Genomic DNA, 26855 nt, shown 5'->3' with positions numbered 1-26855 from the left:
TCTGCGTGGAGGAAGTTTTTTTTGCGAAGCCGCTCTTGGGATGAGCCGTCCACACTTTTCCTGACAAAGTTATCTTTATCGCGTTCCTTGTGACCCAGAGCCGTCCTCAGCCTGCCAAAGAGACGCCTCTCCAAACCGACACCAGTTACTATAGCGCTTGCGAACTTGCCAGCTCACTAGCTCCAGTCGCATGATGCAATGCCTGCCTTTCTCTCAGCCACACACTGATGCAAGGCTTCTCTCACTTCTTTCACACACACACACACACACACACACACACACACACACACACTCACACTCACACACACAAACACACACAGACACACACACACACACACACACACACACACACACACTCACACACACACACAAACACACACACACACACACAATTTCTGCAGACTTTTCCTAGACATATTCAAAAATGGGGGGGGGGGGGGGGGGAGCTGCATGAATAACCCATGGCCTCCGTGTACGTGCTTTATGTAAACGTGGAGCAGAGCAGAACTTGGGAGCGCTCGCTGGTCCGTCGCCCGGCCAGTGTTTTGACACCTCTTAGTGTGTATGTGTGGAGCACTCGTCTCCCTCTCTGGCAGCCTGGTTCTGATTGATGACAACAAAGGGAGAGCGGGGCAATCTAGGAGCTGGATGGAGAGATAACTGACTGGCTTGGAATGAGTCTGTTGCTACCAGTGAGTGAGCTCTGCCTGTAGGGAGGGGAGGAGGGATCACAGGGTAATTGAGGCCCCGCAGTTTGGAACGACACCATGGGGTGTTTCGCTATGCCATCCTGGTTCCGTCTTTGGGAGGGTAGCGTCGGATGGGCGAATGCAGCTTTGCCCAAGGAGAGAAAACCCAGCCACGACTCAGAGTGATGTGGCCCAACCACACAGCAGGGGACTGGCTGACAGCGTTCTATCTAATCAATCTACCGTGGGAGGAAAGAACATGCACGCACACACGTGTGCACACACACACACACACACACACACACAAAACTAAGCACACAAAACTAAGTACACAGCCAGCCAATCTCTCTGGTTCCGGCAGATACACAGGCATACACATACATCCACACATCTCAAGCATCAATCATCTCCTCTCTTTTCTCTCACATGCAGACACACAGTGGGACGTACACACACAGCTCACTTGCATGGCCCAGACACACAATATATGACGTACACACACAATACACGCTCATCCACAGTATGGGTCAGACACTGTCTGACTGCCTGTCTGCCTGCCTGCCAGGATATATAATCCTGATGTGAGGAAGTAGTGAGTATTATGGTGGCGGCTTGTTTACTCTCTGTCTGTGAGCATAAAGGGCTATGGTCTTATTTATAGGTCAAAAAAGCCATTTTCTACTGCCCATTCAAATCTGCCCGTAGGTAGTGTACAGCTCCTGCAATCCCTCTGTCTTAGTCATCAACCCAGCCCATACGTTTGACCTTGGCTTTTACCCAGTGACTGTACAACAGAAGACACCGATGCACCATGCATGCAACGTGATCAGGTTAGTCATGCCCAGGGAAAAATATCTGCCTCTTCCTTCCATCCTCCTCCTCCTCCTCCTCCTCCTCCTCCTCCTCCTCCTAGTCATTTACGCCTCATGCTTTCCAATCAGGATAAGGTGATGGCTGCTGATGATGTCATCGCATGGTGGCTGGTTGCTGTGTGTGTGTGTGTGTGTGTATGTGTGTGTGTGGACAGGGGTGGGGAGCTGGGGGGTGGGTTGGGAGAAGGGGGGGGGGGGGCTCTTGGCGTGCTCTCCCTCTTTAAATAGCCCCAGATCTAATCTGCAGACAGCAGCAGAGTTCTGACAGCTCCCTGCCTCCGTGCCTCCTCCCACTAGGTGACACATTCTTTATTTATTTTCCTCTCTCTCTCTCTCTCTCTCTCGCGCGCGCTCTTTCTCCTCTCCTCCGCTCTGGTATTCACTCCATGGAGCTGTGCCCCCCTCAAGCCGTTGTCAGTTCCATTCTCCCTCCATGTCTGAAAAACCCAATGGGTTTACAGGATTCACTGTCAACCGCTCCCTTTGCTCGGCTCATGAATGTGGCGTCGCTCATCTATTTCCTTCCTTTTATGTTCACGCCATCCCCTCCTCTCACGGTGTCATTATTCTCATTATGGGGCGGCTGAGCCATGGTGGACGTGTCTTTGTCTTAAGCAGACTTCTTCTGAGTGGCTTTAGGATTGTGTGTGTGTGTGTGTGCGTGTGTGTGTGTGCGTGCGCGTGTGTGTGCGTGTGCGTGTGCGTGTGTGGGATAGTCACGTCGCAGTGTGTAAAAAAGACACGGAGAACAGAATTGAACAGCTTGAACATATTGTATGATCTTCCACTGAGCCAGCCAGAGAGAGCTGAGCTCTGTGGAACTGTCTCTAGACTGGCAAAGGCTCCTCTGGAGGAAACAGTGATCCGCCACTCTCTTCCTCTCAAAGCCACACCAACTGTGTAAACGACTGCTCCCAAACACCCTGTGACTCATGCTGTAGTTACCTGCTAGAGGGCTAATGTGTCTAAATTTGTAATTTGTGTAATGTCAAAGCAACAAGCTATTTTATGTAGAGATAAATGCCCCTTCGTTTCGAGCAAAAGGTGGAGTAGTTCACTGAAATATCTCACTGTTCAGTAATAGAATTAGGGATATGTATTGGTGCTCTGTTGCTTCCTTGTTGAACGGAGGTCCCTATCTGGAGATGGACAAGCACTACAGAAATCTTAATGGAGGCCCTATAAATCAAGTAAAATAAATCAAGTTATGGGCATGTTGTTCTCTCAGGATTGAATTGGTTTGGATGCAGCATACTGTATGTGTGTTTGTGTGTCTCTCTCTCTCTCTCTCTCTCTCTCTCTCTCTCTCTCTCTCTCTCTCTCTCTCTCTCTCTCTCTCTCTCTCGCTCTCTCTCTCTCTCTCTCTCTCTCTCTCTCTATCTCTGTCAGCAAGTGGCCTTCACAACTCTGGCTGTACAGTGCTAGAAAAGTTGTAGAGTTACAGTACACATTTGCATAATAACACTCTCTATCACTTCCACACTAATGTTGGAGTCAAAGGGATGTGACAAGCCGTTCCATTGCCCTATCCCAAAGGATATGATTACGATTCGCGTGACTCCTTAAGAAAACACCACCCCCGCAGTTTTTTCCTCCCCGTCTAGAGAGCACACTGTGAGTGTCCCGCAAAGTATCCACATCAATGCAAATCTTATAATTCCCCCAGGCACAGCAGTCCCTTTGACAGCCCCCTCGAAAAACCTGCAAATTGGTTGATATGTCAATACAATGTAAAGCCACACTATATTTTTGCTGTGTGTTTGCTGTTTAGCAGTTTATTGCCATGTGGAATCTCTGTTGAAGATAAGTGAATGGAGGATATTTTTAGTTAATGCGACAGTAGTGTATGCTAACATGGCGAAATCCATTTCACCAGAAATTCTCTTGACCCTCCTTGCTCTACGCACAATTAATTTGATACAAGCCAGAAGCATAAATCCTGGATGATTATTCTGTGTTCAGGAGGAGAGCAATGAGCATTTTCATCCTCCCTGGAACAGCGGGAGACAAGGAAATTATTTTTGTTGTATTATGCAGAGGTTGACACAATTCTGCACCATCGCCAAGATCCTGTGAGGGGCAGAGAGGAAGGAGGGGGAGGAGGAGGAGTAGAGGAGATTGGGGTGTGTGTGTGTGGGGGGGGGTTGGGGGGTAAGATATTACATTAGAAAATGGATGACATAATATATTGCTTTGCTTGTGATGCTTCCCAAAGCCAATCCATTTATGTATTTTTTTGCATTGTCACTTTCACGTAGAATTGCGATTCTTTTTTATGGCAGGGGGGTTGATTTTGTCTTTACTCTCAAGGTTGCTTTGGTGGTGGTGGTGGTAGTGGTGGAGGTGGTGGTTATGGTGAGGGTTAGGTTGTTTATTTATCAATAATCTCTTGAGCTTCACCCCCACCATGATAATTGGCTCTCCGCACATGATCAAAATGTAAATGTAATCGAAGCAGCCCCCCAAACCCCCCAACGACAAACACAAACGCAATTAAAATCTCTGTAGCCTCCCCTGGAAGAAGGCCAGCTGTTCTAGGGGATATAGATGGGCTTGGCCAGACGTCTGTGAGGTGACCGCTGGCAGCCTGCATGCTGCTGGATGAGGTTGCAGATTGCACATGGACATGTGCTTTGCTTCCCTCTCGGTGTGCACTTGTCACTGGTGGCAAATGATGAAGCACCCTGACGCACCCCTCTCCTCCCTCCCTCACTCCCTCTCTCCTTCTGTCTTTACTGTAGCTCCCTCTCTCTTTCGCCCTCTCTCTAACCCCCCTCTCTCTAACCCCCCACTCTAACCCCCCTCTCCTCTCCCTGTGGCCAGAGCAATTGTGGGATTGACATGTACTGTAGGTAGCAGCCTCTCTGCTCCACACTCTAGTCCAGAGGAGAGTATCTGTTTATTAAATGGAGTCAGGGGAATTCAAGGACTGTGGGACAATGCAAGAGGCAGGGACGGTGCTCTCTTACGATAACAACCTGTCACTACCCCGTACCTCTCACTACAAAACTTTAGCCTCCGGACGCTCCCTGAAACCTAGAGGAAGAAACTCTCTTCAGATTGGATTGATAGGCCTAAGTGATGACCTGGAATGACGTGGAAATTACATGCTAAAATACTTTCACCCAGCATGTCCCTGATGCAGCCCTGTCCCTATTTCAGCCCTACCTTGCCTGCCTGGTGCTTTCATTCGGCATCTGGTCTCATTTCGAGACAGTGAGAGAGAGAGAGAGGTAGAGAGAGAGAGGGCGAGGGAAAGAGAAAGAGAGAGGAGGAGGGAGGGAGAGAGAGAGAGAGCTTGGCCTGGAGACTGCTGTGTGTTATCCCTGTTCCACAGAGACACTCACACTGGTCAGGAATCAGGAGAGCCAGGAGCTAAAGACACGACCCATATTCCCCCGCAGTATGGTCTGAAGTTTCCCCCTTTGCAAGCACTCAGAATATCATGAATAATCAATTTGATGCGTTATTAAAGTATTTACTCATTCTAATACATAATGGAGAGTAATGATGAAGGTAGGATAATAAATAATACGCAATGGTTGCGGAGGAGACCCACATATTATTCATTTTAGATAATACTATAGATTCCAACCTGTCATCACTCAGGAACAGTGTTGCTATGCATATTGTATAATTGTTTAATTCTCTGTGCTTTATGCTTCTTGCAATATTGCTGCACCATATTGTTTGGCTTTATAGTGCACTATTGGAGGAAAATGCTGCAATAGATATGTCTGTAGCATTAGCAGTGGCCCACCATGTTCAGTTCTCTACACAGCCTCTCTCTCTCTCTCTCCCCCCCTCTCTCCCTGGCTTTGCAGTGGCCTTATTAGCAGCCGCTCTGCAGAGAAGCAGACTGGTTCTATATTTAGCCGATAAAAACAAGGAACTGGGCTTACCATTCCAGCCTTAAATGGGAGGGGGTGCTGACCGGGCTCCTGAAGTGGGGCTACCTGCTGGGGGCTGTCAGGGGGGGGGGGGGGGGGGGGGATGGTCATGTTAGTGCTTTTGCCTTTGGCGGCAATCTTGGCACGGTAGCAGCACTGCTGTGTCTGGGCTTGATTAGGGCACCTCTTAATGACTCGCCTCAGTGCCGCTGGCAGGGAGGCTGTAGGCACTCATTCAGACACCAAAACAGCCTACCACTAGGCTGGAGGGGACATGGGACTCAGCCTATCCTTGTGAAGGACACTTCTCACTCTCGAGTTCGTGGGCAGGACATTAGTAGCCTTGAGAACCGATGGTTCTCGAGCCTAATGGCCCATAGGGCAGGAGCCTATCTCCTGTTTCCATAGCGTGAGGTGGCTTGATGTACAAGTACACCCCCTGGACATGATGCTAGTTTGTCGCAGGGTCTTACCCCCCAATCCAACTATTAACACTAGAACATGGGTGGGGTCATTTGACCAAGTGAGTAAAAAAAAAAAAGACTTTTCCTAGATATGTGCGTTCTACCACCCAGTATCCTTATATTTTCAAAATCACATCAGGATAAGCTAGTATAAAGCTATTTAGCAGTTTTTCTGTGTAGGAGGCAGGCTAATTTCCAAGACAATGGTCATTTGACCCCCGAGACGGCTCTAATAGTAGGTAAAATAGGCACGGCTGTTCTAGTGTTAATGCTGAGTGCCAAGCAGGGAGGCATCGGGTACCATTTTTATAATCTTTGATATGACTCGGCCATCGAACTCACAACTTCCCAATCTCAGTCTAACCGCAAGGCCACTGTGCTGATCGGGGCAGGACATAGCACTTTAATAATCTCTGTAGTTAAACAAACTCTATTGGCAACAACATGATTTTCCGAAGGGCCCCTGATGTGATACGGAGTGCAGATACTTTGATTTGTCCACGCTTGACTCGACATGCTCCTTGGATGTGCCTGGATGCAACATCAAACAATGCCCCCGCGCCATCGGAAATAAACAGTTGGTCTAATGATGCATTTAGAGGCAACTTGAAAATGGAGAAAGTAAACAACAAAGCAAAGGAACAAACTTTGCTCCTAGCCGACAACAGCCAACAGCTGTAGGGAGCCGGGGAGAGGATGGAAGGCTAGGCTAGGCTATGCTATGCTACGCCAGCTCTGATTTGAAACATGTCCAGGAACTGGAAGCTCCATTCCCTCATTTCTCTCTGCTAGCGCTGTGGACATGTCGCTAGCTAAATGTCCTGAGGTAGCCACGGCAGATGCTACCACACACTGGAATGCCACCAATGCCTCCAGATACATTATCCTCCATGAATCCAGGAGAAAAATCACCACTCTGTCCTGCATTATGAAAGTGAAGAAAACTGGATAGCTCCAGTACCGGTATGTAGAATAACCAGGGTTCGAGTTATGTGGGAGCCAATGGGAGCTGAGCTCCCATAGAGATGGTCTGAGACTCTCTGAGCTCCCATGAAGGCAGTAAAATCACAAATCTGTGGGGGTCGCTAATAATACATTACCACAACTATTATTTGATCAAAATGTCAATGTAATGAATATTATTTAATTTATATTATAAATATTGTAAAATAAACACGTTTTCCAAAAGAGCTACGCGCACCATTAATCTCCTGTGAATGACAGTAGGCTTTTGACTGCCTGCACTTCACCACCAAGACACCATGGGGCGCAGTAGAATATTGTGCAACAGCAAAAGGTTGATTAATCAGCTGTGCGGTAAACCGTTGGAACACACAGTGCACAGCTGATTAATCAATTAAACCAATAGAGTGAGACAGGATATGTTCATATACCAGTTGCCTTTCAGGAAGTAGTGAGATCGTGCACCTAGCCTATTATTGAGAAGCAAACATTCATTCATTAGCTATACAGGAGTATATACATACAGTAGCCATTTTTTGACCCTCTCCCGTTCATCCAATCTTGGATAAAGAAAGAAAATCGGACGTCAGCATCATGGGTTCCAGGACCGCGACCGCAGCCTACTGAAAACAGACCAAACAGGTCTATCTTGTCTCCGTAAAGGTAAGGTGGCTTTTACTTTTTACTAACCTAGTGTACATGTATTTTTCGCTCCTTCTGTATAGCAAAAATAACACAATTATTGGCCGAGATACATGTGTGACTATCGCTTTTATAGCTGTTGTTTCATGTGGGGCTGTTGATGTGGTGAAATGAGTAGCCTGCAGCTGTAGCGTCAGGATATGTTGGTATTTGAGGAGGAGGATGAGGATGAGGATGATGTTTCGGTACCGGTACCGTTTTTAAAGTATCGACTTGTCACCGGTATCGAATAAAACCCAAACTGTACCCAAACCTAACTATATGTTTACATGCCAACTAATTAGCTAATTCATTTCTGTCATTTAGAGCTGAGGGGAGCAACAGAGAGACGGACAACAGGACAGTAACAGAGAGACAACGGGAGAGGAGAGCAATAGAGACAGAACTGAATGCACTGAACCTTTTTTTTTAAATTCTTTGCATTATTAACACTGTTGTGTTATTGTGTTATTAAAGTGTTTAAGTGTTTTATGGTAAAGCATTATGAGTGGTGTGTGTGCAGGGTGCTCGTGAGTTGTATATTTTGGGGAGGGGGGAGGCTTGTGTATGGGGGCGGGGGGTCCTCACACAAAGGAGTAGCCTAGGGCCACTGACCACCTTAATCCGCTACTGCCTATAGCTAATTAAAACTTGTAAGTCCCATCGCTGTGTGGGCATGATTCGCGCGTGCATGAGAACATTTCGCACTGTTATTTTGGAGACCCCCACAGAGATCAGCTTATAACTCGAACCCTGAGAATAACAACACAAAATAGTATGGTTCTTTCAAAGGAATGACAGAGACTGTGCATGTGTGGTACATTTAGAGAATCCAACAGCCAATTTTCTCCCCTCAGTGAAGATCACTGACACTAAATACAGCAATAGCAGATACATGGTGGGACTGAGGAAGGAAATCCAATAAGCTAAAAAAAAATGTGGGAAAATACAGCCACTGAGTTTACTGCAGACTTTAATTCTTTACTGGCCTAAATTGAGTCTTCTCGTAAAAAAAGAAGACTTTCTAAGTATTTTATTTGAAAGTGTTTGTATGTGACAGCTAAAGCACCTTTACGGTAATCTGATGAATGTTATTTCCTGAAGTGAACCGCTGCTGTGTCAGTTTGTTTCTTCACTCTGCTGAGACTGTGCAGCACTAGGGGTGTAACGGATCACGGATAATCCGTGATCCGTTCGGATCGCCCTCCACGGTTCGGAACGCATGTGTACCGCGGATCAATACCAAATTTTTTTTTTTTCTTTTTTTTTTTTCTTTCCTAACACCAGGGGAGCCACCCCTCCTAAATTTCGTTCTTTGGTACCTGTACTGTAGCAATGACAATAAAGACCATTCATTCATTCAAATGTAACCGGTAGAAAAACAATCATGTGCGCTTTATTCTCACTCTCTGCATGTGTACTGAGTTGACAACAACATTCATTCACTCATCTCTGTCCCAATTATATCACGTCATATCACCCGCTAAGCAGCCTGGGTGATTGTGTAAACACACAAAAAAAGTACTCTGTTACTTTGCAGCAGTGATGTTATATATATGTTGTTATATATATATGTTGTTATATATAGATGTTATATATATGTGATATATATATCAGTTTTGACATCTTGAATGTTGTTTTTTTGTTTCACACATTAAAAGTGGTGTTTTTACAGAATTCAAGGAAAATGTTGTTTTTATTTAAAAATATATATGTTTTGTGTTGATCCGAAAAATGATCCGATCCGTGACTCAAAATCCGTGACACGATCCGATCCGTGAGTTAGGTGATCCGTTACACCCCTATGCAGCACCCATCGGTACTTCTAACATTCTAACATTTCACCACTGGTTCTGAAGCGTGAAACAATTCTGATAGATATTTTGACAATCTCATACATGGAATGGGACAGGGTGGGGGGGGCGAGGGTGAGTGATGATGTGGATGCTAGTGCCAGCTACCGCTCTTTCTCTTCTCCTAAAGCTAATTTTCCCCTTTAATGGATTAATGCCCTCCTTACAGAAATGATGCCTGAAGGCACAGTGCCGTTCTTTGGCTGCTGACTTTTTCTGACGCTGCTTTTGTTTGTTTGTCAATTCCAACCAAGAAAAAAGACACACAAAGATATATGCATGTGAAATAGATAATTTTTTATTATTTATTTTTTTACATTTAGGCTATAAACTGTGTGGATTATAGATTTTGGTATTCATCATATTAAAACGTCTAGCAGCTGAACAGCCAGTATGGCTTTAGCCTGGACATCCAGATGCAATTTCTCACATGTTGGTTTGGCTTGGCTGGCACTCCCCATTTTACACTTGGCTGCAGCCAACGGACATACAAAACAATCCACTCAGAAATAACAATCCATCTCCACACTATTGTAGTGCTAAAATACTAAACTCTGTCTGTGCTGCACTGATGTTTATTTAATATGTGATTTGTATGCTGTTTTAGTCATGATTTGCAATTCAAAGATGTTCTGCTTCTTCCAAACATGGTTGTTAGAGGTGCACAGTGGGCAAAATGTAACTTTTGACTTCAACAAAGTTTGCTATTCCTCAAGGATGCTCAGTGAAGTCCTGGAGTCAAAGATCAATAATGTATCTTCTGCCTGCACTAGCCCCTGAGATAAAAAAAAAGAAGAAAAAAAGAGAGAAAAAATAACATCTTTGTGAATTGAAAAGTAGGGTATATTGATCTTGGGTATACCTTTTTTCTACAGTATATCAAAATTGATGGGTCTAAATCCATCACTCACAATGCTCTAAGCATTGCAAAGTATGTGCGTATGCACATGCGTCCGTGTGTGTGTGTGTGTGTGTGTGTGTGTGTGTGTGTGTATGTGTGTGTGTGTGTGTGTGTGTGTGTGTGTGTATGTGTGTGTGTGAGATGTAGCTTTAACAGGAAGAGGAAAACAAGCCATTAAGCCATTAAAGAGCCAAGATCAGGATGAATGATTGGCAGAGAAGGGGTTTGGGTAGAAACATTCAGGGGCACTCAAGCTATCGACAAGCCCTGTTGTACATTACAACCCATTACGCCTGTTGTTTGAAATCCCTAATGAGAGGCTTTGCTGCTGAGACAGACATGGTTTGAAAATAGTTTGGCATTTGGATGGTTTGCTCAGTCCCTCCTTCCATTTCAGCTTTGACTCATACATATGTATTGAGCTGTGGCAGGCAGCAGTGGGTTGAGAACAGTATGAGGCTAATTGCCTGACCACCAGCAGCTACGACCTGGTTCAAACCCGGAACACACTGTGTCTCCAGAACTGTGCTCCGCAAATTCCCCCGGAGCCCTGGATTGGGTGGCTACGCTACACGAATCCTCACCGCCCCCCTCCGCCTCGCAGCAAAGAGAGTCCACAGTGAACCCCTTTATCAGCCTGTCAATCATACTGAGAGAGTGCCAGAGTTGAGCTTTTTAGAGAGACTGAGGGCACTGCCACCGATTGTCAGCTAGCTAGGATACCTTCTCTGCAGCATATGGGTTCTTGGCAGACTTTTCCAACAAGGCAGTGTTCTGTCCCTGCAATTAGTACTCAAGAGGAGTAATGGTGTCAGCCTCCTCCAGGTGCCTGGCTGTCCTGCCTCTGGTCCAGCGGAGAGAGAAAGATTTTGACAGTGTGTGAATTCACACAGGTGCATGCATCCTTGAGTGCCAGCATTGAAAACTGCATGGTGAGGTGTCAAACAAAGCTGTGGATTATTTTGCCACAGGCATCAATTAGTGCTGCCGGAGAGGCGCGTGTGTGTGAGACATTCACAGCTATAGTATGTGCAAAGGGCACAGTGTCTCCTGTTTGTGTCACGGTAAAATACTGTCACAAATCTTTTTGAACCGACACCACTCTCACATTACATCTTTTTACACATTGAGATTTACGTCATCCCTATGGTAAGTATTTTCTTGCTCTCATACCATTGTTGTCATATTCATTCCAAGCAGAGACCAAGACCTCTACACACATACTAAAACTACTGCTTTGCACCACAGAGCTAAAAAGAGGTCTATCAACAGTACAGCTAACCCCCTATAAGTCTCCAACTTGTTGTCCAACTACTTGATTCAATTATGAGAAGAATAAATGAGAACAAAATGACATAGTTTATGGAAGGACATCTCTTTGCCTTTCTGGAAGAATCAAAGTGGAATACCAAAATGGCAGCTTTGCTGTTTATTCAAAGCTCTGCGGGACTGGCTCCCAAGTAGGAAGAGAGTTCTCATTGATCTTACCAGTGTACTATGATAAGTCGCAGATGAGGCTGCAATTTACATAGCAATTGAGAAAAGATAATATTGCTTGCTCACATCAAGGCTTGTTAACGAACGCTTTAATTAATTGGGGAATGTGAGCATGTTGCTGAATGTTTAATTCTCCATGAGAATTTGGGGTGTGTGTGTCTAAAGTAGCGTGCGATTCATGACCACTTGCTTATTTCCCTGACTAATCAACCCATCACTATGGTCATAGATGGGGAACGTTTTTGATTATGTCTTCATATCATCAGCTAATTTCTCCATCACACACCAATTGGCATGGCCTCAATTTGGGCCGTAGCACACATAAACAAATAGATGCTATTTTTGTTATTTTGTTGCCCAACTGTGGAACATTAATAACAGTATTAGTAATATTAATGCTAGATGGATTTGGTGCTCTGTAACTAGAAGATGCGCAATATTGTAAATTAGAAGCCATTTTGAAATACAAAAAAAACATACACCTAGGCACTATTGTACTTGTAGAATCCATTTACTTGACAAACAGGTGAAATGATCCTTCTCTTGCATTTGCAATTAGGGTAGGTTCTTCTGAGATAAAGGCCTTCTGTCGAACAGCACGTGTGTAAGAGCCTTTTGGTCTATAAGCTAGACGCTGCCGTCAACCCCTAGTGCGGATGAAGGAATGACAGGTGTTTAATAGCCAGGCCCAGTTTTTATTGTCCTACATCTGCCACTGACTCAAAGCCATAGATATGTGGCCTGAACTGCTGACCCTTTGGTTCACACACCCACCAGAAGAAGAACCCCCCCTCCCCAGATAAGCTATATCTCTCTCTCTCTTTCTCTTTCTCTCCTTCCTTCTCTGTTTCCCCTGTTTCTCACCCTCACAACCTTGCCCTATGCTTCACTTTATTCCCTAGAGCATGCATACTGTACTTGTATGCAGACTCCTAGGTATAGCTTAGCAGCTAGGGCAGGCCTCCGATGCTCTGCTTAACTGTCCTCTTGTACAGAGGTTTTACTGTTGTTTTTTTTGCTGATACAAACCCCGCCCTCTATACACAGCAATGCATGACCTGTGTGTCTTCAACCCTGTAGCCCGACTCCAAAAGTCCTGACGTTGGGCAAAGCACTCCATCACGCTGCCCTCCCTGCCAACAGTAACAGCTGATTCTGGGGTTATAATTCAAGCCTGTGACCTTGATTGCCACACTGGAGGTTGTCATCCGCCATCGCAGCGTCTCTCTTCCCTGGCCCCTGCTCCATTCCCCCTATCCAACCTTTATCTGACCCACCTCAATTGCTGCTTTTAGCCAAACAAGGGACAGGCTTTAAACACTCTGCCAATTAGTCATGTACTTTGCCTTTTGGCAAGTGACAAGCACACACAGAATTAATAATAAACTGAAAGCTCTAGGTCAGGGCCTGTGATTTATGTGGCAGGAGGAGACCATTCAACTCTGAAAGGGTCATTGTAATCATGATGTTCCCCTACAACATCTATCCATATCCCCCTTCCACTCACACAGTATCGATTCAAGACCTAGCTACCTAATGGACGTGGACATCTTTTGTAACTACATGATGGGAAACATTTTTTATAAGGATGAACTTGCAAAACAGGCTACAATCCACTTCTCATTCTACTTATACTGCCGACACAGCATCAACATGAGTGAGTTATCATTTGCTCCACCCCAAGAGTCAGTCATTCTTCTGAGATCTCTGGCAACTGTCTATTTAATTTCCACTGAATAATCTCTGCTCCAGAAAAAACTAGGAGCAATAGAAACTGTGAGTCATAGTTCAATTGAGGATGGTGGTGCTGCTTTTCTTGTCAGTCTCTTGTCAGCTATCGCAACTTTACTCACGAAGAGCATACAAATAGGGATGTCACTGTAGCAAGGATGAGTGTTTGCGGGTACCTCCCCCAGAGACGCAACGTTTTCTGCCGTGAGACCTGGAAGCAGAAGCTCTCCATATTCCAAACAAAACAGAGACACACATAAACCAAACCCCCTTCCTGTCTGCTCAGAGGTGGACTACTAGGAGAGTAGGACAGTGGTGGAGGCCATGAGGTGGGTTAGAGTGAAGGGGGGGACTCTGTGGGTGGGGATTGATAAACTAGCTGGAGGTGAGCAGGTGACAAACCCCCACCGCCCAAACCCCATGCCCTAGCCCCTCCCCCTCCTCTACCTCACCATCTCATCAAAGGTCCGGGACGAAAATATTAATCATCCAAACAGTTTGTTGACACATTCCTTCCCCCCCTGTCTGCTCTTACCTGTGTCCCTGAATAATTAGCCTGTCTGTGTGTCTTTCATCCCTCCCGCCCCGCCTGCATCTGAGTGCTGTTGACAATGATAGTGGTGGCAATCATCCATGCAGGGCCAGGTGGTGGAGTGACTGCTAGCACAAGGTTACAGCAGCATGTGAATAGACTAGAGGGAGGGCCTCTGATCTCCCTGTGTGGAACAGTCCAGCCCAAGTAGTCACCCATGTTAATGACCTCTGCACAAACTGATCTGCCTCAAACCCTGCTTAGATATGCAGACAGTCTCCACTGAAATTAGATCATTAATGACATTTAAACATAAAATGTACCCCAGACGCTAATAGAAAGTATTAGAAAGGAATCCCAGTAATCTAACAGTTTTTTCTGCGTTTTAATGTTTGGGGATACGGTGTGTTATTTTGTTCTCATGAGAAGGTACAATAACAATAGCTTTGTTGGACTGTTGAAGATGCCAGGTTGCTGAAAACGAGCCATCGAACTGAAACTGAATCAGACAAAATACTGTATGCAAGGGGCATCCGACATCTGACATTTGCAGTCAGGATTGATGTAATGAAATTATTTGAAGGCCTGATTGAAAGTTTTTTTTTTTTAAGGTAGAGGCTGCATAAAATCTGCATGCTGTTGGTGCTTTGGATATTGCCAGGGTTGGGTTCAGCACAATCACATTATAGGATCATTCCAAACTGGGTCGATTCATCATGATACTTAATCATAGGAAAGCTACAAAGTTATTAATAGTTGGGCCAAAAGCATTGGGAGTGGTGAGAAGGTTCACCAGTCTGAACAGCAACATTCGAGTGATCTAGAGTATGCTGCCCTGAGCATTTTTCCTGGCACGCCCAATGAAGAAATGGATTCCCGAAAAGAATTAGGTCACCTATTAATTTGGATTGCCTGTCATAGACTGGAATGCATGCAAACAAGGTTTGTTACAGAACATGTGCCCTGAAGGTGCAGTGACATTCAACCTTTAAAGCGTTTTGTTGACGATCCAATGAAAACCGCTGGATTTCCTTATGTGTGTACAATATGCTCAGGCACAATAAAGTCATGTAGCTATTCTTGGCGGCTGCTTGTGCACTTCAATGAAGGCCATTTTTCACACCATTAACTACAGCCCACTGGTTTTATTCACAGCACGAAGATAGGCCAAAACAATCCTGAACACGCCCACGAGCACAATTGCAACAATTGATCTAAGCTGTTCCACCCAGTCTGTCGCCAGCCTGTACAGCAGGAGGACCCATTATACCAGCCCCCCCCCCCCCCCCCCCACACACACACACACACACACACCACCCCTCTCTCTCTCTCTCTCTCTCTCTCTCTCTCTCTCTCTCTCTCTCTCTCTCTCTCTCTCTCTCTCTCTCTCTCTCTCTCTCTCTCTCTCTCTCTCTCTCTCTCTCCAGCTTTATCCTTCCCTGAAGGGAAGGGTTGGGGCTTTACATTAAGTACAAAATATGCATAGAGAGCTCTCCAATCCCCTACCTCTGCTGTCGTATTACCTAGCCTTAGATCCTGTCAGCATTGAAGGTATATAGGGCTTCGAGGCTGATTTAGTATGATGGCTACATTGATACAAGTGGCCCATCTAGTTTATGTTTACGTTGCACAGGCTCCAACCGAAAGCCCTCATTACGATCTATTCTAAGTGCAAGGTTCATGGAGGGAGGCTGAGCTCTGAGGGGTGGGCTAATCCAGTGGGTCTTACAGGCATGATGGGCTAGTCAATATGCTGGCCCTGCATCCTCAAGCAAGCAGAGCTCCACAGCATCGCTTGGTAAAAGAGGCTCAGGGGAATGCTATGCCTGGTGCAGTTTTATTCTCTACATAGCTTCTCAAGGTTATAAGGCACTAAATCCTTAACTCTTTATTTCCCTTCGTTCTGCTCTGCTCTATTCTGCTCTCTCTCTCTCTCTCTCTCTCTCTCTCTCTCTCTCTCTCTCTCTCTCTCGCTCTCTCGCTCTCTCTCTCTCTCTCTCTCTCTCTCTTTCTCTGTCTTATTAGAAGAATGTCAAGATTCCGAGGAGGAACCAGCCCAGCCACTGGTCAATAAGGTCATTGTGAGGTCACGCACAGGTTAGAGTTAGTGATGAATTCACAACAGAGAGCATGAACGAACGTGACCTCAGAGCCACAGCTATGGAGGTGAGGGTATTTTACGACAGTCAGAGTCGATGACACTGAAGTGCCCTATTCTTATTGTCGTAGTGTATGAAATGAACTGCGCTGGAGGCTTGTCACCATGTTTTAATTAGAAGATTTAATTTCAGCATACGAAGGAGGTCAGGCAAGGAGGAACACATTGACAGATATTCCAGGCGCTGTGTTTTTTGGGTTGGCTCTTTGGAACAAAGGGAATCCTATCCTAAGAACCAGGTGAGGCAGGTTTAGGGATCCTTTCCCCTCCTAGAAGCAATGCTAAGCCTTCGGCGTAGCCTAGTGAGCTCTCTGGCCTGCAGGGCGGCAAGCGAGCATCCCAAGCCGCCACCCCGTAGCTCGGCCAAATCCGTCTTTAATCTGCAGTAAATTGTCTCTAGCAGTGGGCTGGGGCACCCAGCAGTCTAGCAGTGGGCTGGGGCACCCAGCAGTCTAGCAGTCTAGCAGTGGGCTGGGGCACCCAGCAGTCTAGCAGGAGGCTGGGGCACTCAGCAGTCTAGCAGTGGGCTCTGGCACCCAGCAGTCTAGCAGGAGGCTGGGGCACCCAGCAGTCTAGCAGTGGGCTGGGGCACCCAGCAGTCTAGCAGGAGGCTGGGGCACCCAGCAGTCTAGCAGGAGGCTGGGGCACCCAGCAGTCTAGCAGGAGGCTGGGGCACCCAGCAGTCTAGCAGGAGACTGGGGCACCCAGCAGTCTAGCAGGAGACTGGGGCACCCAGCAGTCTAGCAGTGGGCTGGGGCACCCAGCAATCTAGCAGGAGGCTGGGGCACCCAGCAGTCTAGCAGTGGGCTGGGACACCCAGCAGTCTAGCAGGAGGCTGGGGCACCCAGCAGTCTAGCAGGAGGCTGGGGCACCCAGCAGTCTAGCAGTGGGCTGGGGCACCCAGCAGTCTAGCAGTGGGCTGGGGCAGCCTGGCTGGAGAGCACTGGGTTGAGGCAGACTGGGCAGTCAACCCAGGAAACTGGCAGGCGATGGAAAATGGTTGCTTTCTGGGAAATGGTCCACTAGGATGATTGTAATTTCCGATAAGTGGCCTCTCAGGTGGACTGAAAGGAAAAGCACCATAACCACCCATGGAGCCAACATACGTGTGATAAGCCAATGGCCACAGGGGCCTCTTTGTGGAATTCACTCATTATCTGCCCTGTATGTGCACAAAGACGCCATCATGGCAGCATCTGTTCTTATACTGATAGAAGTATAAGCTGACCTGAGAGGATGAGATGCACCATCTTCTGGTTTTCATTATCATACAAGGTGTGGAGTGTCTAACTCCAGTGCCCCTAGTGGCTAACCGCTGAAGCGCAGCTGGCATGGGGCCTCTGCCTTGTCTTTGCCCTGCTCTGCATGGCAGCCCCATTGGTGAGGGAACAGGGAGCAATGGAGGAGAGGGATAAATGTCCCCAGTAAAAACAGCAGCCTTTGATTTGGGTTTAGGGCTCCCCACGGCTACCTCTATGTTCGGACCAGATTTGCGCAGTGCTGAGCTCTGTAGCGGTAGCAGAATGTGCCGGCACCCTCACTGTCAGGCTGGTTGGGGCCCAGTCAAGACTGGATCAGGAGGCATGGTAGCTCGTTGACTGATCTAGAGCCAGCTGTTTGTTCTGCTACAACCACACTGGGACTAAACAATGCAGGGTTTAAACCATACCATGGACATGAAAGTGCACCACTGGAAAAGGCTCTCTAATCAGATCCATTTACAGGCCATTTTTCTTTGTCTGTTTTCATTTATGCAACTATACCTTGATTGATACCATTGATTCAGAGGGGATCATGAACTGGTGTTATTGTGCTTTCAATAGGTAGCATCTGTGCCAGTCTGTATTGCTTGTAGTTCAGCAATGGCAAGTGAGGGTCAGTTCAAATTCTATTCTAGTCACTTTAAGCACTAAGCACACGTTATTCATATAAATTAAAACAATTCTCTTCAAATATATTTTCACTTAATGAATTGAATCAACTGTCTTGCATTGTGTGAATTACATTTGGGTAGTTTACATTAATGATTGGAATAAGTGGGTCATTACATTACATTACATTACATTACAATAACCATAGTAATTACCAATCATAACCTGTAGCTGTATCAGTAATACAATGCAATTACAAGGTAAGTTGGACTGTAGTTTCCATGTAATTATTTTGCATGATAGATGCTTGGACAAATAAGGTAGTTATTTTGAAATAAGGTGGTATGGAACTGGAAAATCCTATATTACCTGCTTCCATTTTGTTCAAGACCATGCTTACTCAGTCAGTGGTAATACATAGGCTACCTACAGGAGTGTCATTATGCATGCATCCACTGAATGTAACACAGTAAAAAGCTACACAATGGGTTGGATACAAGACGTTTTGATTGATTTCCATGCAGTTAATGTAAAGATACTCTGGCCTTCACTAGGAGGCCGCTTCCTGTCTGGGGCTTAATAGAAGAGCAGACTCTCTGAACAACCGGGATACAAAACACCTAATTAATGTACTGTTTAATGTTTGTTTGAGGACTATTTTATTTAAGTTCAAAGTTATTTAAGTTCAGAGTATTGATACTCTAATTATTTAGTACAGATACTGTAGATAATTGCAAAAAGGCAAACATTAGCCTCAAATTAAAGTAGCTAGCTACCTGTATTGAATATTATATTATGTCAATGAATGAATATTTATATCTTGTTATTGTTATTAATTAAGTATTGTGGCAATATCATTGCAAAATATAATTCAGTCCAAAAGAAGAACCAACTCTATCCAACTCAATCCAACTGTTATATGAAGATTTTGAATTTGTTGTCTCCATTAATTCTCTACTCACAAACCATTACATGACAGAGCGAGATATTATTATTATTATTATTATTATTATTCATAATAATAATAATAATAATAAGAAGAAGAAGAAGAAGAATAAAATAATAATAATAATAATACATTAGACTTATATAGCGCTTTTCTAGACACTCACACCGAAAAGATTGAGTAGTAATAATAAAAAGAAACAAAAAATAAATAAAAGAAAGTATAGGGGCCTAATTAAGGTAGTGGGAAGGGGAGGGGGAGAGGGTTAACTGGTGAAGGCAAGCTTGAAGAGGTGGGTTTTGAGGGCTTGTTTAAATGTTGGGAGGGTGTTGGCCTGTCTGATGTGGTTGGGGAGGGCGTTCCAGAGGGACGGGGCTGCTGCTGAAAAGGCCCTATCACCCCAGGTCCGGAGCTTGGTCATGGTGGTCATGGTGGTCTTAAGGGTGGTTTGGTCGTCAAACCTGAGGCAACGGGAGGGGTGTGGAGGGGGACGAGGTCGGCAAGGTAGGAGGGCACCAGATTGTTGATGGCTTTGTAAGTGGTGAGCAGGATTTTGAATTGGATCCTGTATTTGACCGGGAGCCAGTGTTGGTTTTGGAGGACAGGGGTGATGTGGTCACGGCGGCGAGTGGAGGTGAGCAGACGGGCAGCAGAGTTCTGGACGCATTGGAATTTGTTTAGGATTTTATTAGGCAAACCGTATTAATTATATTAACCTATTGGACAGCTTTGTATTATTAATGTCAACATCTAATTGTGCTAACAAAGCTTTGTAGCTTCGTATTATTAATGTCAATGTCTAAACGTCCTAATAAAGGAATGTGCATTTACATTAACTCTATGGAGTCATCAATAAACCCTTCATGTAAGGCCTATTTATTATACCCATTGGGTGGCTAATGTTAGTGATGCAGTGGATGCATACATACTGATAGGTATGACAGAGTGTATGTACAGTATTACCACTGACTGATGGTCTAACCATGGTGTTATTGTCAGGTTAAGATGCAAGAGTAAAACAAACAGGATTTTCCACCTCTAAAACCACTTTATTTTATAGTAACTAACTACCTTCCCTGTTCAAGCATCTCTCATGTAAAATAATGAAATGGAACCTACAGGCCGACTTACCTTGTAATAACGAGGCAATTCTCGTTCTTGTTAATGCTAACTTATATTGTCATGTTATTACCCACTTGTTCCGAGCTGTAATGTAAAGTGCTACCGACATGGGAATTGACTCCAAACCCAATGCCAACAGTAAGGTTTGATGGCTCTACAGTACACTAGCACAGTATGGGAATGACTTCTCCTCACTCTCTAGCAGTAAGCTTAGCTTGTTGAGCGCAGAGTGGACCATTTGTTCCAGAAACAGACAGAGCCTCAGGGAGAAGATGGATAGTCACGGCGCTGATGCAATCCAGCTCTGTCTCTGGTCCACAGCCTGCACTGTAACAGACCATCGCCATGCTTTACCCAGGCAGTCTGCTGTGAGCTACACATGTACCAAGGACTAGTGCTTATGATGGATAGAGATGGGTGTCCTGCTTGTTACGAAACCGTTGGACAGCTCCAGCTCTAGGAAAGCACAAACTATGTGTGTCACACACACTATGCCGTACCCTGTCAGGGATAACTGCTCTTTGTCCGGTTTTTATTCACTGCCCTCATTAGGTTCTTTAATTCTCTCCTCAAGTTTGACGGTCTACCTATTTCCATCTCTCTCTCTCTCTCTCTCTCTCTCTCTCTCTCTCTCTCTCTCTCTCTCTCTCTCTCTCTCTCTCTCTCCCTCTCTCGCTCATAGAGCATGGACGTCTTCTTGTGTTTCCACATAATGACTACCTCTACATAATAACAGTGTTGGCTCTATCTCTATCTAAAGATGACGTGACACTTCTCCTATCCCTGCTTCTGCTTCTCTCTCTCTCCACTCTCTCATTTTTCTGTCCTTCCCGCCTCATTTAATGCTTTCAATTTACCACTCTTGTATCTCTCTAATAACCAATATGGATGTTCTCTTACATTTGCCATTGCTCAGCTGTTGGAAATTGCTTTCTATTCATCTGGATTCAGTTTTAACAAATGGAATATTTTATACTGTATATAGCAGAGGATGCTTTGCTTTTCATTCGCCTGCCATTTTGTACTGTCACAGAGATTCTGAGAGCAGGGTTGACATGATACTCAAATTAATCAATTCAACCACAGCTGCCTCCAATATCATTGCTATTATTATGTGTCGAGTAGCCAACTGTAGTTTATCAGTACATTTCATTCAAGAGGTTTCTCCTTTTGATCTCCTCCATTCTAGCTGTCATGTGTAATGGAATTCATAAATGTGTTTTTGAAGCCTCCTATCTTGAAACACTACCACTCTAATACATTTCTCTTTAGCAAGTAAATAAAATCTCAGGCAGCGCTGAGATTGTGCTCCGTTCTGCACTGACATGTGGTGATGACTTTCTCACTATGGGCTTGGTGTAGTCTTATGTAAGTACTGTAGCTGACATAGTTGTGTAATGGCCCTATCTCCTCTCTTCTGTCTTCACAACTCCTGCACATAGACAGACTGGCGAGAGGCGTGGGTCTAGTGCTAGAGCCAGCTTTAGTTCGCCGCATTTGTGTGCAGTATATGTGCACATTTGTGCGTGTTACTCTTGTTCCAGTGCCCATGCGTGTGTTACGATGTATGTGTTAGGATTTTCAGGCTGGTACTGCTAATTCAACTCCCACCACCCCCCTCACTCTGTTAAGTCTCTGTTAAGGTTATCAGGGGTGGACCCTCCCCTGCAATATCCCAGACCAGGTTTGAGCTAAATCACACACCTGTACGGTGAAGCCCCGGGCCACACATGTCCAGGGCATGTCTAGCTAGCAGTGGAGAGATTGAGCTGCTGTGCGGTTGTCTGGAGCTCATGGCTTTAACTCTCAGCTCAGAACCCAGAGCATAGAAATCAGACCAGCTCCCTCTGGACCTCCACGGATAATCCCACACTATCTCCGGATCACCATCCACAACCCCCTCCAACAACCAGATACACAAACACACACGCACACGCACACACACACCACACACACACACACACACATTTATGCATACACACACACACACACACACACATATATACATACACACGCACATGAACACACATACACACATACACACACACACACACACACAAAAACACACACACACACACGTATGAACACACACACATGAGCACACACACACACACACACACACACACACATACATGAATACACAAACACAAAACAATGACACACCACCCAGCCACCCGGCAAGTCCAGTCACATCACACTCACCAAACCACATTAGGGTGGCCCTTATTGAGTTATTTATTTCAATCTATCTGGAAATTAATCATGTATTGATGTGACAGATGTTATCTGTTATGTTATTCATTTAATGTGGCCAAGAATGAGAGATTTTATGGACCATTAAGCAGCCATGCATCTGACGGTACATTGAGCACTAATGCTTTTTTTTTTTTTACATTTTCTAATACAGTCTACCACTGCGTAGATTAGCTAATTGCACACTATTGATACTACTGCCACTACCACTATACTGTGCGAGTGTGCAATCTCTACCAATTTCAATATGTGTATTGCAAGGAATGATGCATCAGCTGCTATAAACAGCCCCTCTCTAATGGGTTTTGTAATAAGAATTGTAATATCAATGAGCTGGTGCTGGCAGAGGCAGAGAGGTATAGTGTGTTTTTGTTTATAAATAGCTTCAGCCTCCATTTATTCCTTCTGCAGCGTCGTTCCATAATCATCAATCACTCCTGGTCTGCCTGGGCCCACTGGGTCTGTGTTCCTGGGCTCACCAGAAAGCAGGACTGGCTGTGTGAGGCATGCCCTTGCACCTCTACCCCGTGTGAGTACATAAAGGAGAGGTGAACAGGGCAGCAGTCAAGTGGGGAGGGGGGCGAGGGATGGGAGGGGGGGAGGTGGTAGTGGTTATGGCGATGGAGTGACTTATGGTGGCCCCTCCTCCCTCCCTTCCCCACCCATCCATGGGTCCCTCCTCACTCCTCCTCTCAAGAGTCTCCTCCCACCCCCACCGCCCCCCCGACCCCAGCCCTCTGATCTGATGGAGGTTGGGAGCTAATAACAGAAAGGGAAGGGGGGAGAGGGCAGGGGGAAGGGGGGCAGGGAGGGGGGGTGGATGTGTCAGAGCTCCACTTCTCACTGGGAGAAGAGAGGACATCCTCTGGAGGACGGGTTTAATTAGAGCCCGCTGCTCCTCTATCGCTGCTCCTCTATCGCTGCTCCTCTATTGTTGCTCCTCTATCGCTGCTCCTCTATCGCTCTCTCTATTCCTCTTGTTGAGAAGCTTTACACGAAGAGCCGCCAGTGGAAGGACAGGCTTTCACTGCAGGGGGGGGGGGGATCCTACTGTCATGGTCAAGATCACTTTGTATTCACACACACACACACACACACAGACACACATACACACTGACGCAGACACACACACACACACACACGTATGCACAAACACACACACACTCACACACACTCACTCTCGAATCTTTTCATCGTGTTACCATGGCAGTTGCGAAGACTACAGTACAGTAAGAATCCAGATGATAACAGAGTGGTTGCATAACTGTTGCGGTACCAAGTCCGCTGGCTTACCTAAGCACACCTCGGAGTCTCACATCTGCCCTGCCTCTCCAGAAGGCTCTTTCTAAAGGCACACCTTAACCACTAAAGGCTTCATAGGATACTGCAAACTGACATGTGAATGACATCACTCGTGTCCATGGTTATATCCTAGCCCTTGATTAAATAAACAAGAAAAGAGAACTGAATCACGCACGCAGGAAGAAACCATGTTCTCCTGCCGACTACTACATCAAAGCCAACTTGATCTCATCTCATTCAAATCCCATAATCAAAAGCATCTTGACAGCGTGAAATGCATTCTACGCTTCATTTCAATGCAGTCCAGTATCCCCCCTTCCTCCCACAGCCCACCCAAAAAGACACCCCCCCCGCCTCCCCCCACCCCCCCCAAAAAAAAGAAAAGCTCTGAAAAGAGAAAAGAGAGTGGCGCAGCTCTGAGCCCTCACCTCCCGCAGCTCCTTGGCCACATCCTTGAGCTCTTTGAGAATGCCGTCCAGCTGGTCGATCACCATCTTCATGTGGCTGCGGATGCGTTCTCTCGGGCTGGGGGTCTCAGAGATGTCCCGGGCCTGAGGTCTGCTGAGGGACATCCTTCACAAGGCGACGTAGGGCCGGCGGGGGGCGGCGGGCTGTGGGCGGGGGGGAGCCGAGACGGGGTCCATGCCTCTGGCCACGAGGAGCCTCAGTGCTACTGATCCGAACGGAGGCCCCGGCCACGCAGGGAGACCTCAACATCTTAAAAGCACCCGGACAGCCAAAAGACCTTCCCTGGCCGGCGCCTCCCACGCCCCCGGGTTACCCTCGGACAGCCATGGCCCCCATGCCACCGGTATGGGAAAAAAAGAAGTGGAAAAAAGAAACATGGAAAAAAACTCAAGCACGTTAGATCCACGGAGCAGGACGAAGGAGGAGAAGAAAAAAAGCATGAGCTAATATTGGTGTGAAAAACTCTTATATAATGGTGGTTGAGCCAGAGAGCCTACACATCTCAGTGTGTCAGTGTGTAGGCTACGTACACTCTCGTCTCTGAGGGGATGTTTATTTAGATCGCCCGTCTATATGCGGAAGTTGCTCTCTTCCACTTCCTCTTGCCCTTTACGATCATCTTTAGCGATACGACACGGTGACTTCTGTGGCAGGTTATTGTAAAAAAGGAAGAGCAAGAGCCAAGATTGTCAACCTGAATGAGAGGTTCATTTTGACCTCCCCCGTAGAGCCAAATATCCAAGCATGATAGAAAAATAGAACTCCCAGAAGTGGCCCGATTTTCCCCCCAAAACGATCCTGTTCTACATAATTGGTGGTCAAGATCGACGAGATATGCCTTCTAAATATACTCCCTCAGTGTCTTTTTTTTTAAGGGAGAGAGAGGAGGACAAATCCGGCTTCAAAACAAGCGATACTCCTGTGTCCTGTGCAGGGGGAAGCTGTGTGTGTGTGTTTGTTTGTGTGTGAGAGTGTGTGTGTGTGTGTGTGTGTGTGTGTGTGTGTGTAAGGTATGTCCAATCTTTTCCACAGCAGGGCTGCTTCCAGGTGGCTGGGACTGGGGGGGGATCAACTGATTTCTTTAGTGAGGAGAATGTGATTCATGATTTGCTGAGGAAGAATAACAAATAAGCAGAGCGTAGGCAGAGAGAGGACGAGTGGGGAGCCAGGTTCAGGGCGACCGATGTGTCCTTCGTGCCCATGCAGTGCCCCTGTTCACGCCACCCTCTCAGAAAACTACTAGTCTACTTTGGTCTGCAGGGGTGCGCCCACAAAATGAGGGAGCTGGAGAAAGAGAAAAAGAGACGATTCACTTCCCTCCTTTCTCAGTTGTTGCTAAGGGAATCCAGTCTGCCTCCTTGTGCTGATTGATTCATTATTTCACTTCTTATCTGTGTGTTTTGTTGTTCTCCTCTATGTGGATAGTTTTGGAAAAAGGCAAAAAGCCCTGCACCATCCAGGAGGAACTAGGTAAATCCCATGAATTTTCCCCCGGGGACAGCCGGAGAACAGGCGGGGGAGCGAAAGGCTGGCTGAGTCCTGGGTGATGCTACTGCCAGAGGGCAAGCTGACCAATCACACATCGCACCTGGGGAGACGGGAAGGAAAGCAGTCGTTTTTTTTCTCTCTCACTCTCTCTCTCTCTCTCTCTCACGCTTTCTGTCTCTTCCCCTCTCTCTCTTCTCTCTAGGCTCAGCGGCACTGCAAATAGAACAGCGAGAGAGAGAGAGAGAGAGAGAGAGAGAGAGAGAGAGAGAGAGAGAGAGAGAGAGAGGGAAAGAGGGAGAGGAAGAGGGGGAGGGAGGGATGGAGATAGACAGGAATTAACTGCGGAGCTGGAACTTGCCGATTTTTTAGCCGCTGTGAAAATGCATCTCTAGTCTCAGCTGCCCCCCCCGACATACACTTCTCCTCATTAAGCCACACACACACACACACACACACACATGCACCCCTACCTTTTCCTTTACATCAGCTGTGGCCAGAGCTAGTCATCCACGCTCCTCTCTGTGACTGACTGCACAAGGCACAGCAGTCTTATCCACGCTACGCATATCCTGCTAGTTCTCTTGCAGTCTCAATCCCTCTATCAATACGCACACACTGACACCCTCTCCCTCCCTCTCTCTGTCACACACTCGCACACACGCGCACACACACACACACACACACACACACACACACAGACACACACATATACCCCTCCTCTTTCTCCCTCCCCCTCCCTCCCTCACTTACTTACTGTCTTCACAGAGAAAAGCCGCTTCAGTCAGAGGGCGATTTTCATTCAGTTGTTGTTGCTCAGCGGAATGTAGTGTATGTGGAGGATGGAGGTGGAGGAGGAGGAGGCAGCAGGGGGAGGATGTGGAGGAGGAGGAGGAGGAGGCAGCAGGGGGAGGTGGGCGGGTAGAAATGGCCCTGACAGCACTTGGAAGACAGCAAGGAGAGAGGAGAAGAGGCTGAGGAATAGGGACCAGGAGGAGAGAGTACTGTAGATCCTGCTGCTGCTGCTGCTGCTGCTGCTGGTGCTGCTTCTGAAGGATGCTGAGCCCTGAAGCTAACTGATGCTACATGTAGCACGGCTCCGGCGACAGTGCTGTGGAAGAGAAGCCACCACCTGCCTCCATCATCATCAGTAGCGACCGGCGTCAGGGAGGAGGAG

At 46.4% G+C, this 26855-nt stretch overlaps 1 protein-coding gene across 1 annotated transcript in view; it reads right to left on the bottom strand.

Moving 5' to 3' along the window:
* insyn1 (inhibitory synaptic factor 1) overlaps positions 1-24297 on the bottom strand; it is a gene marked incomplete at both ends in the record, with an annotated part of 36793 nt that extends 12496 nt beyond the window's left edge. Inside the window, one exon of the mRNA XM_080539077.1 lies at positions 24154-24297. Within this exon, the coding sequence (XP_080395203.1) occupies positions 24154-24297 (144 nt within the window). The remainder of the gene's footprint in view (positions 1-24153) is intronic.
* Between the last annotated feature and the right edge of the window lie 2558 nt (positions 24298-26855).

The sequence above is a fragment of the Nansenia antarctica genome (genome assembly GCF_963989245.1).
Source record: "Nansenia antarctica genome assembly, chromosome: 9".
Taxonomy (NCBI): domain Eukaryota; kingdom Metazoa; phylum Chordata; class Actinopteri; order Argentiniformes; family Microstomatidae; genus Nansenia; species Nansenia antarctica.
Note: the sequence above shows the minus strand (reverse complement) of the source record. Positions and strands in the feature narration are given on the sequence as shown.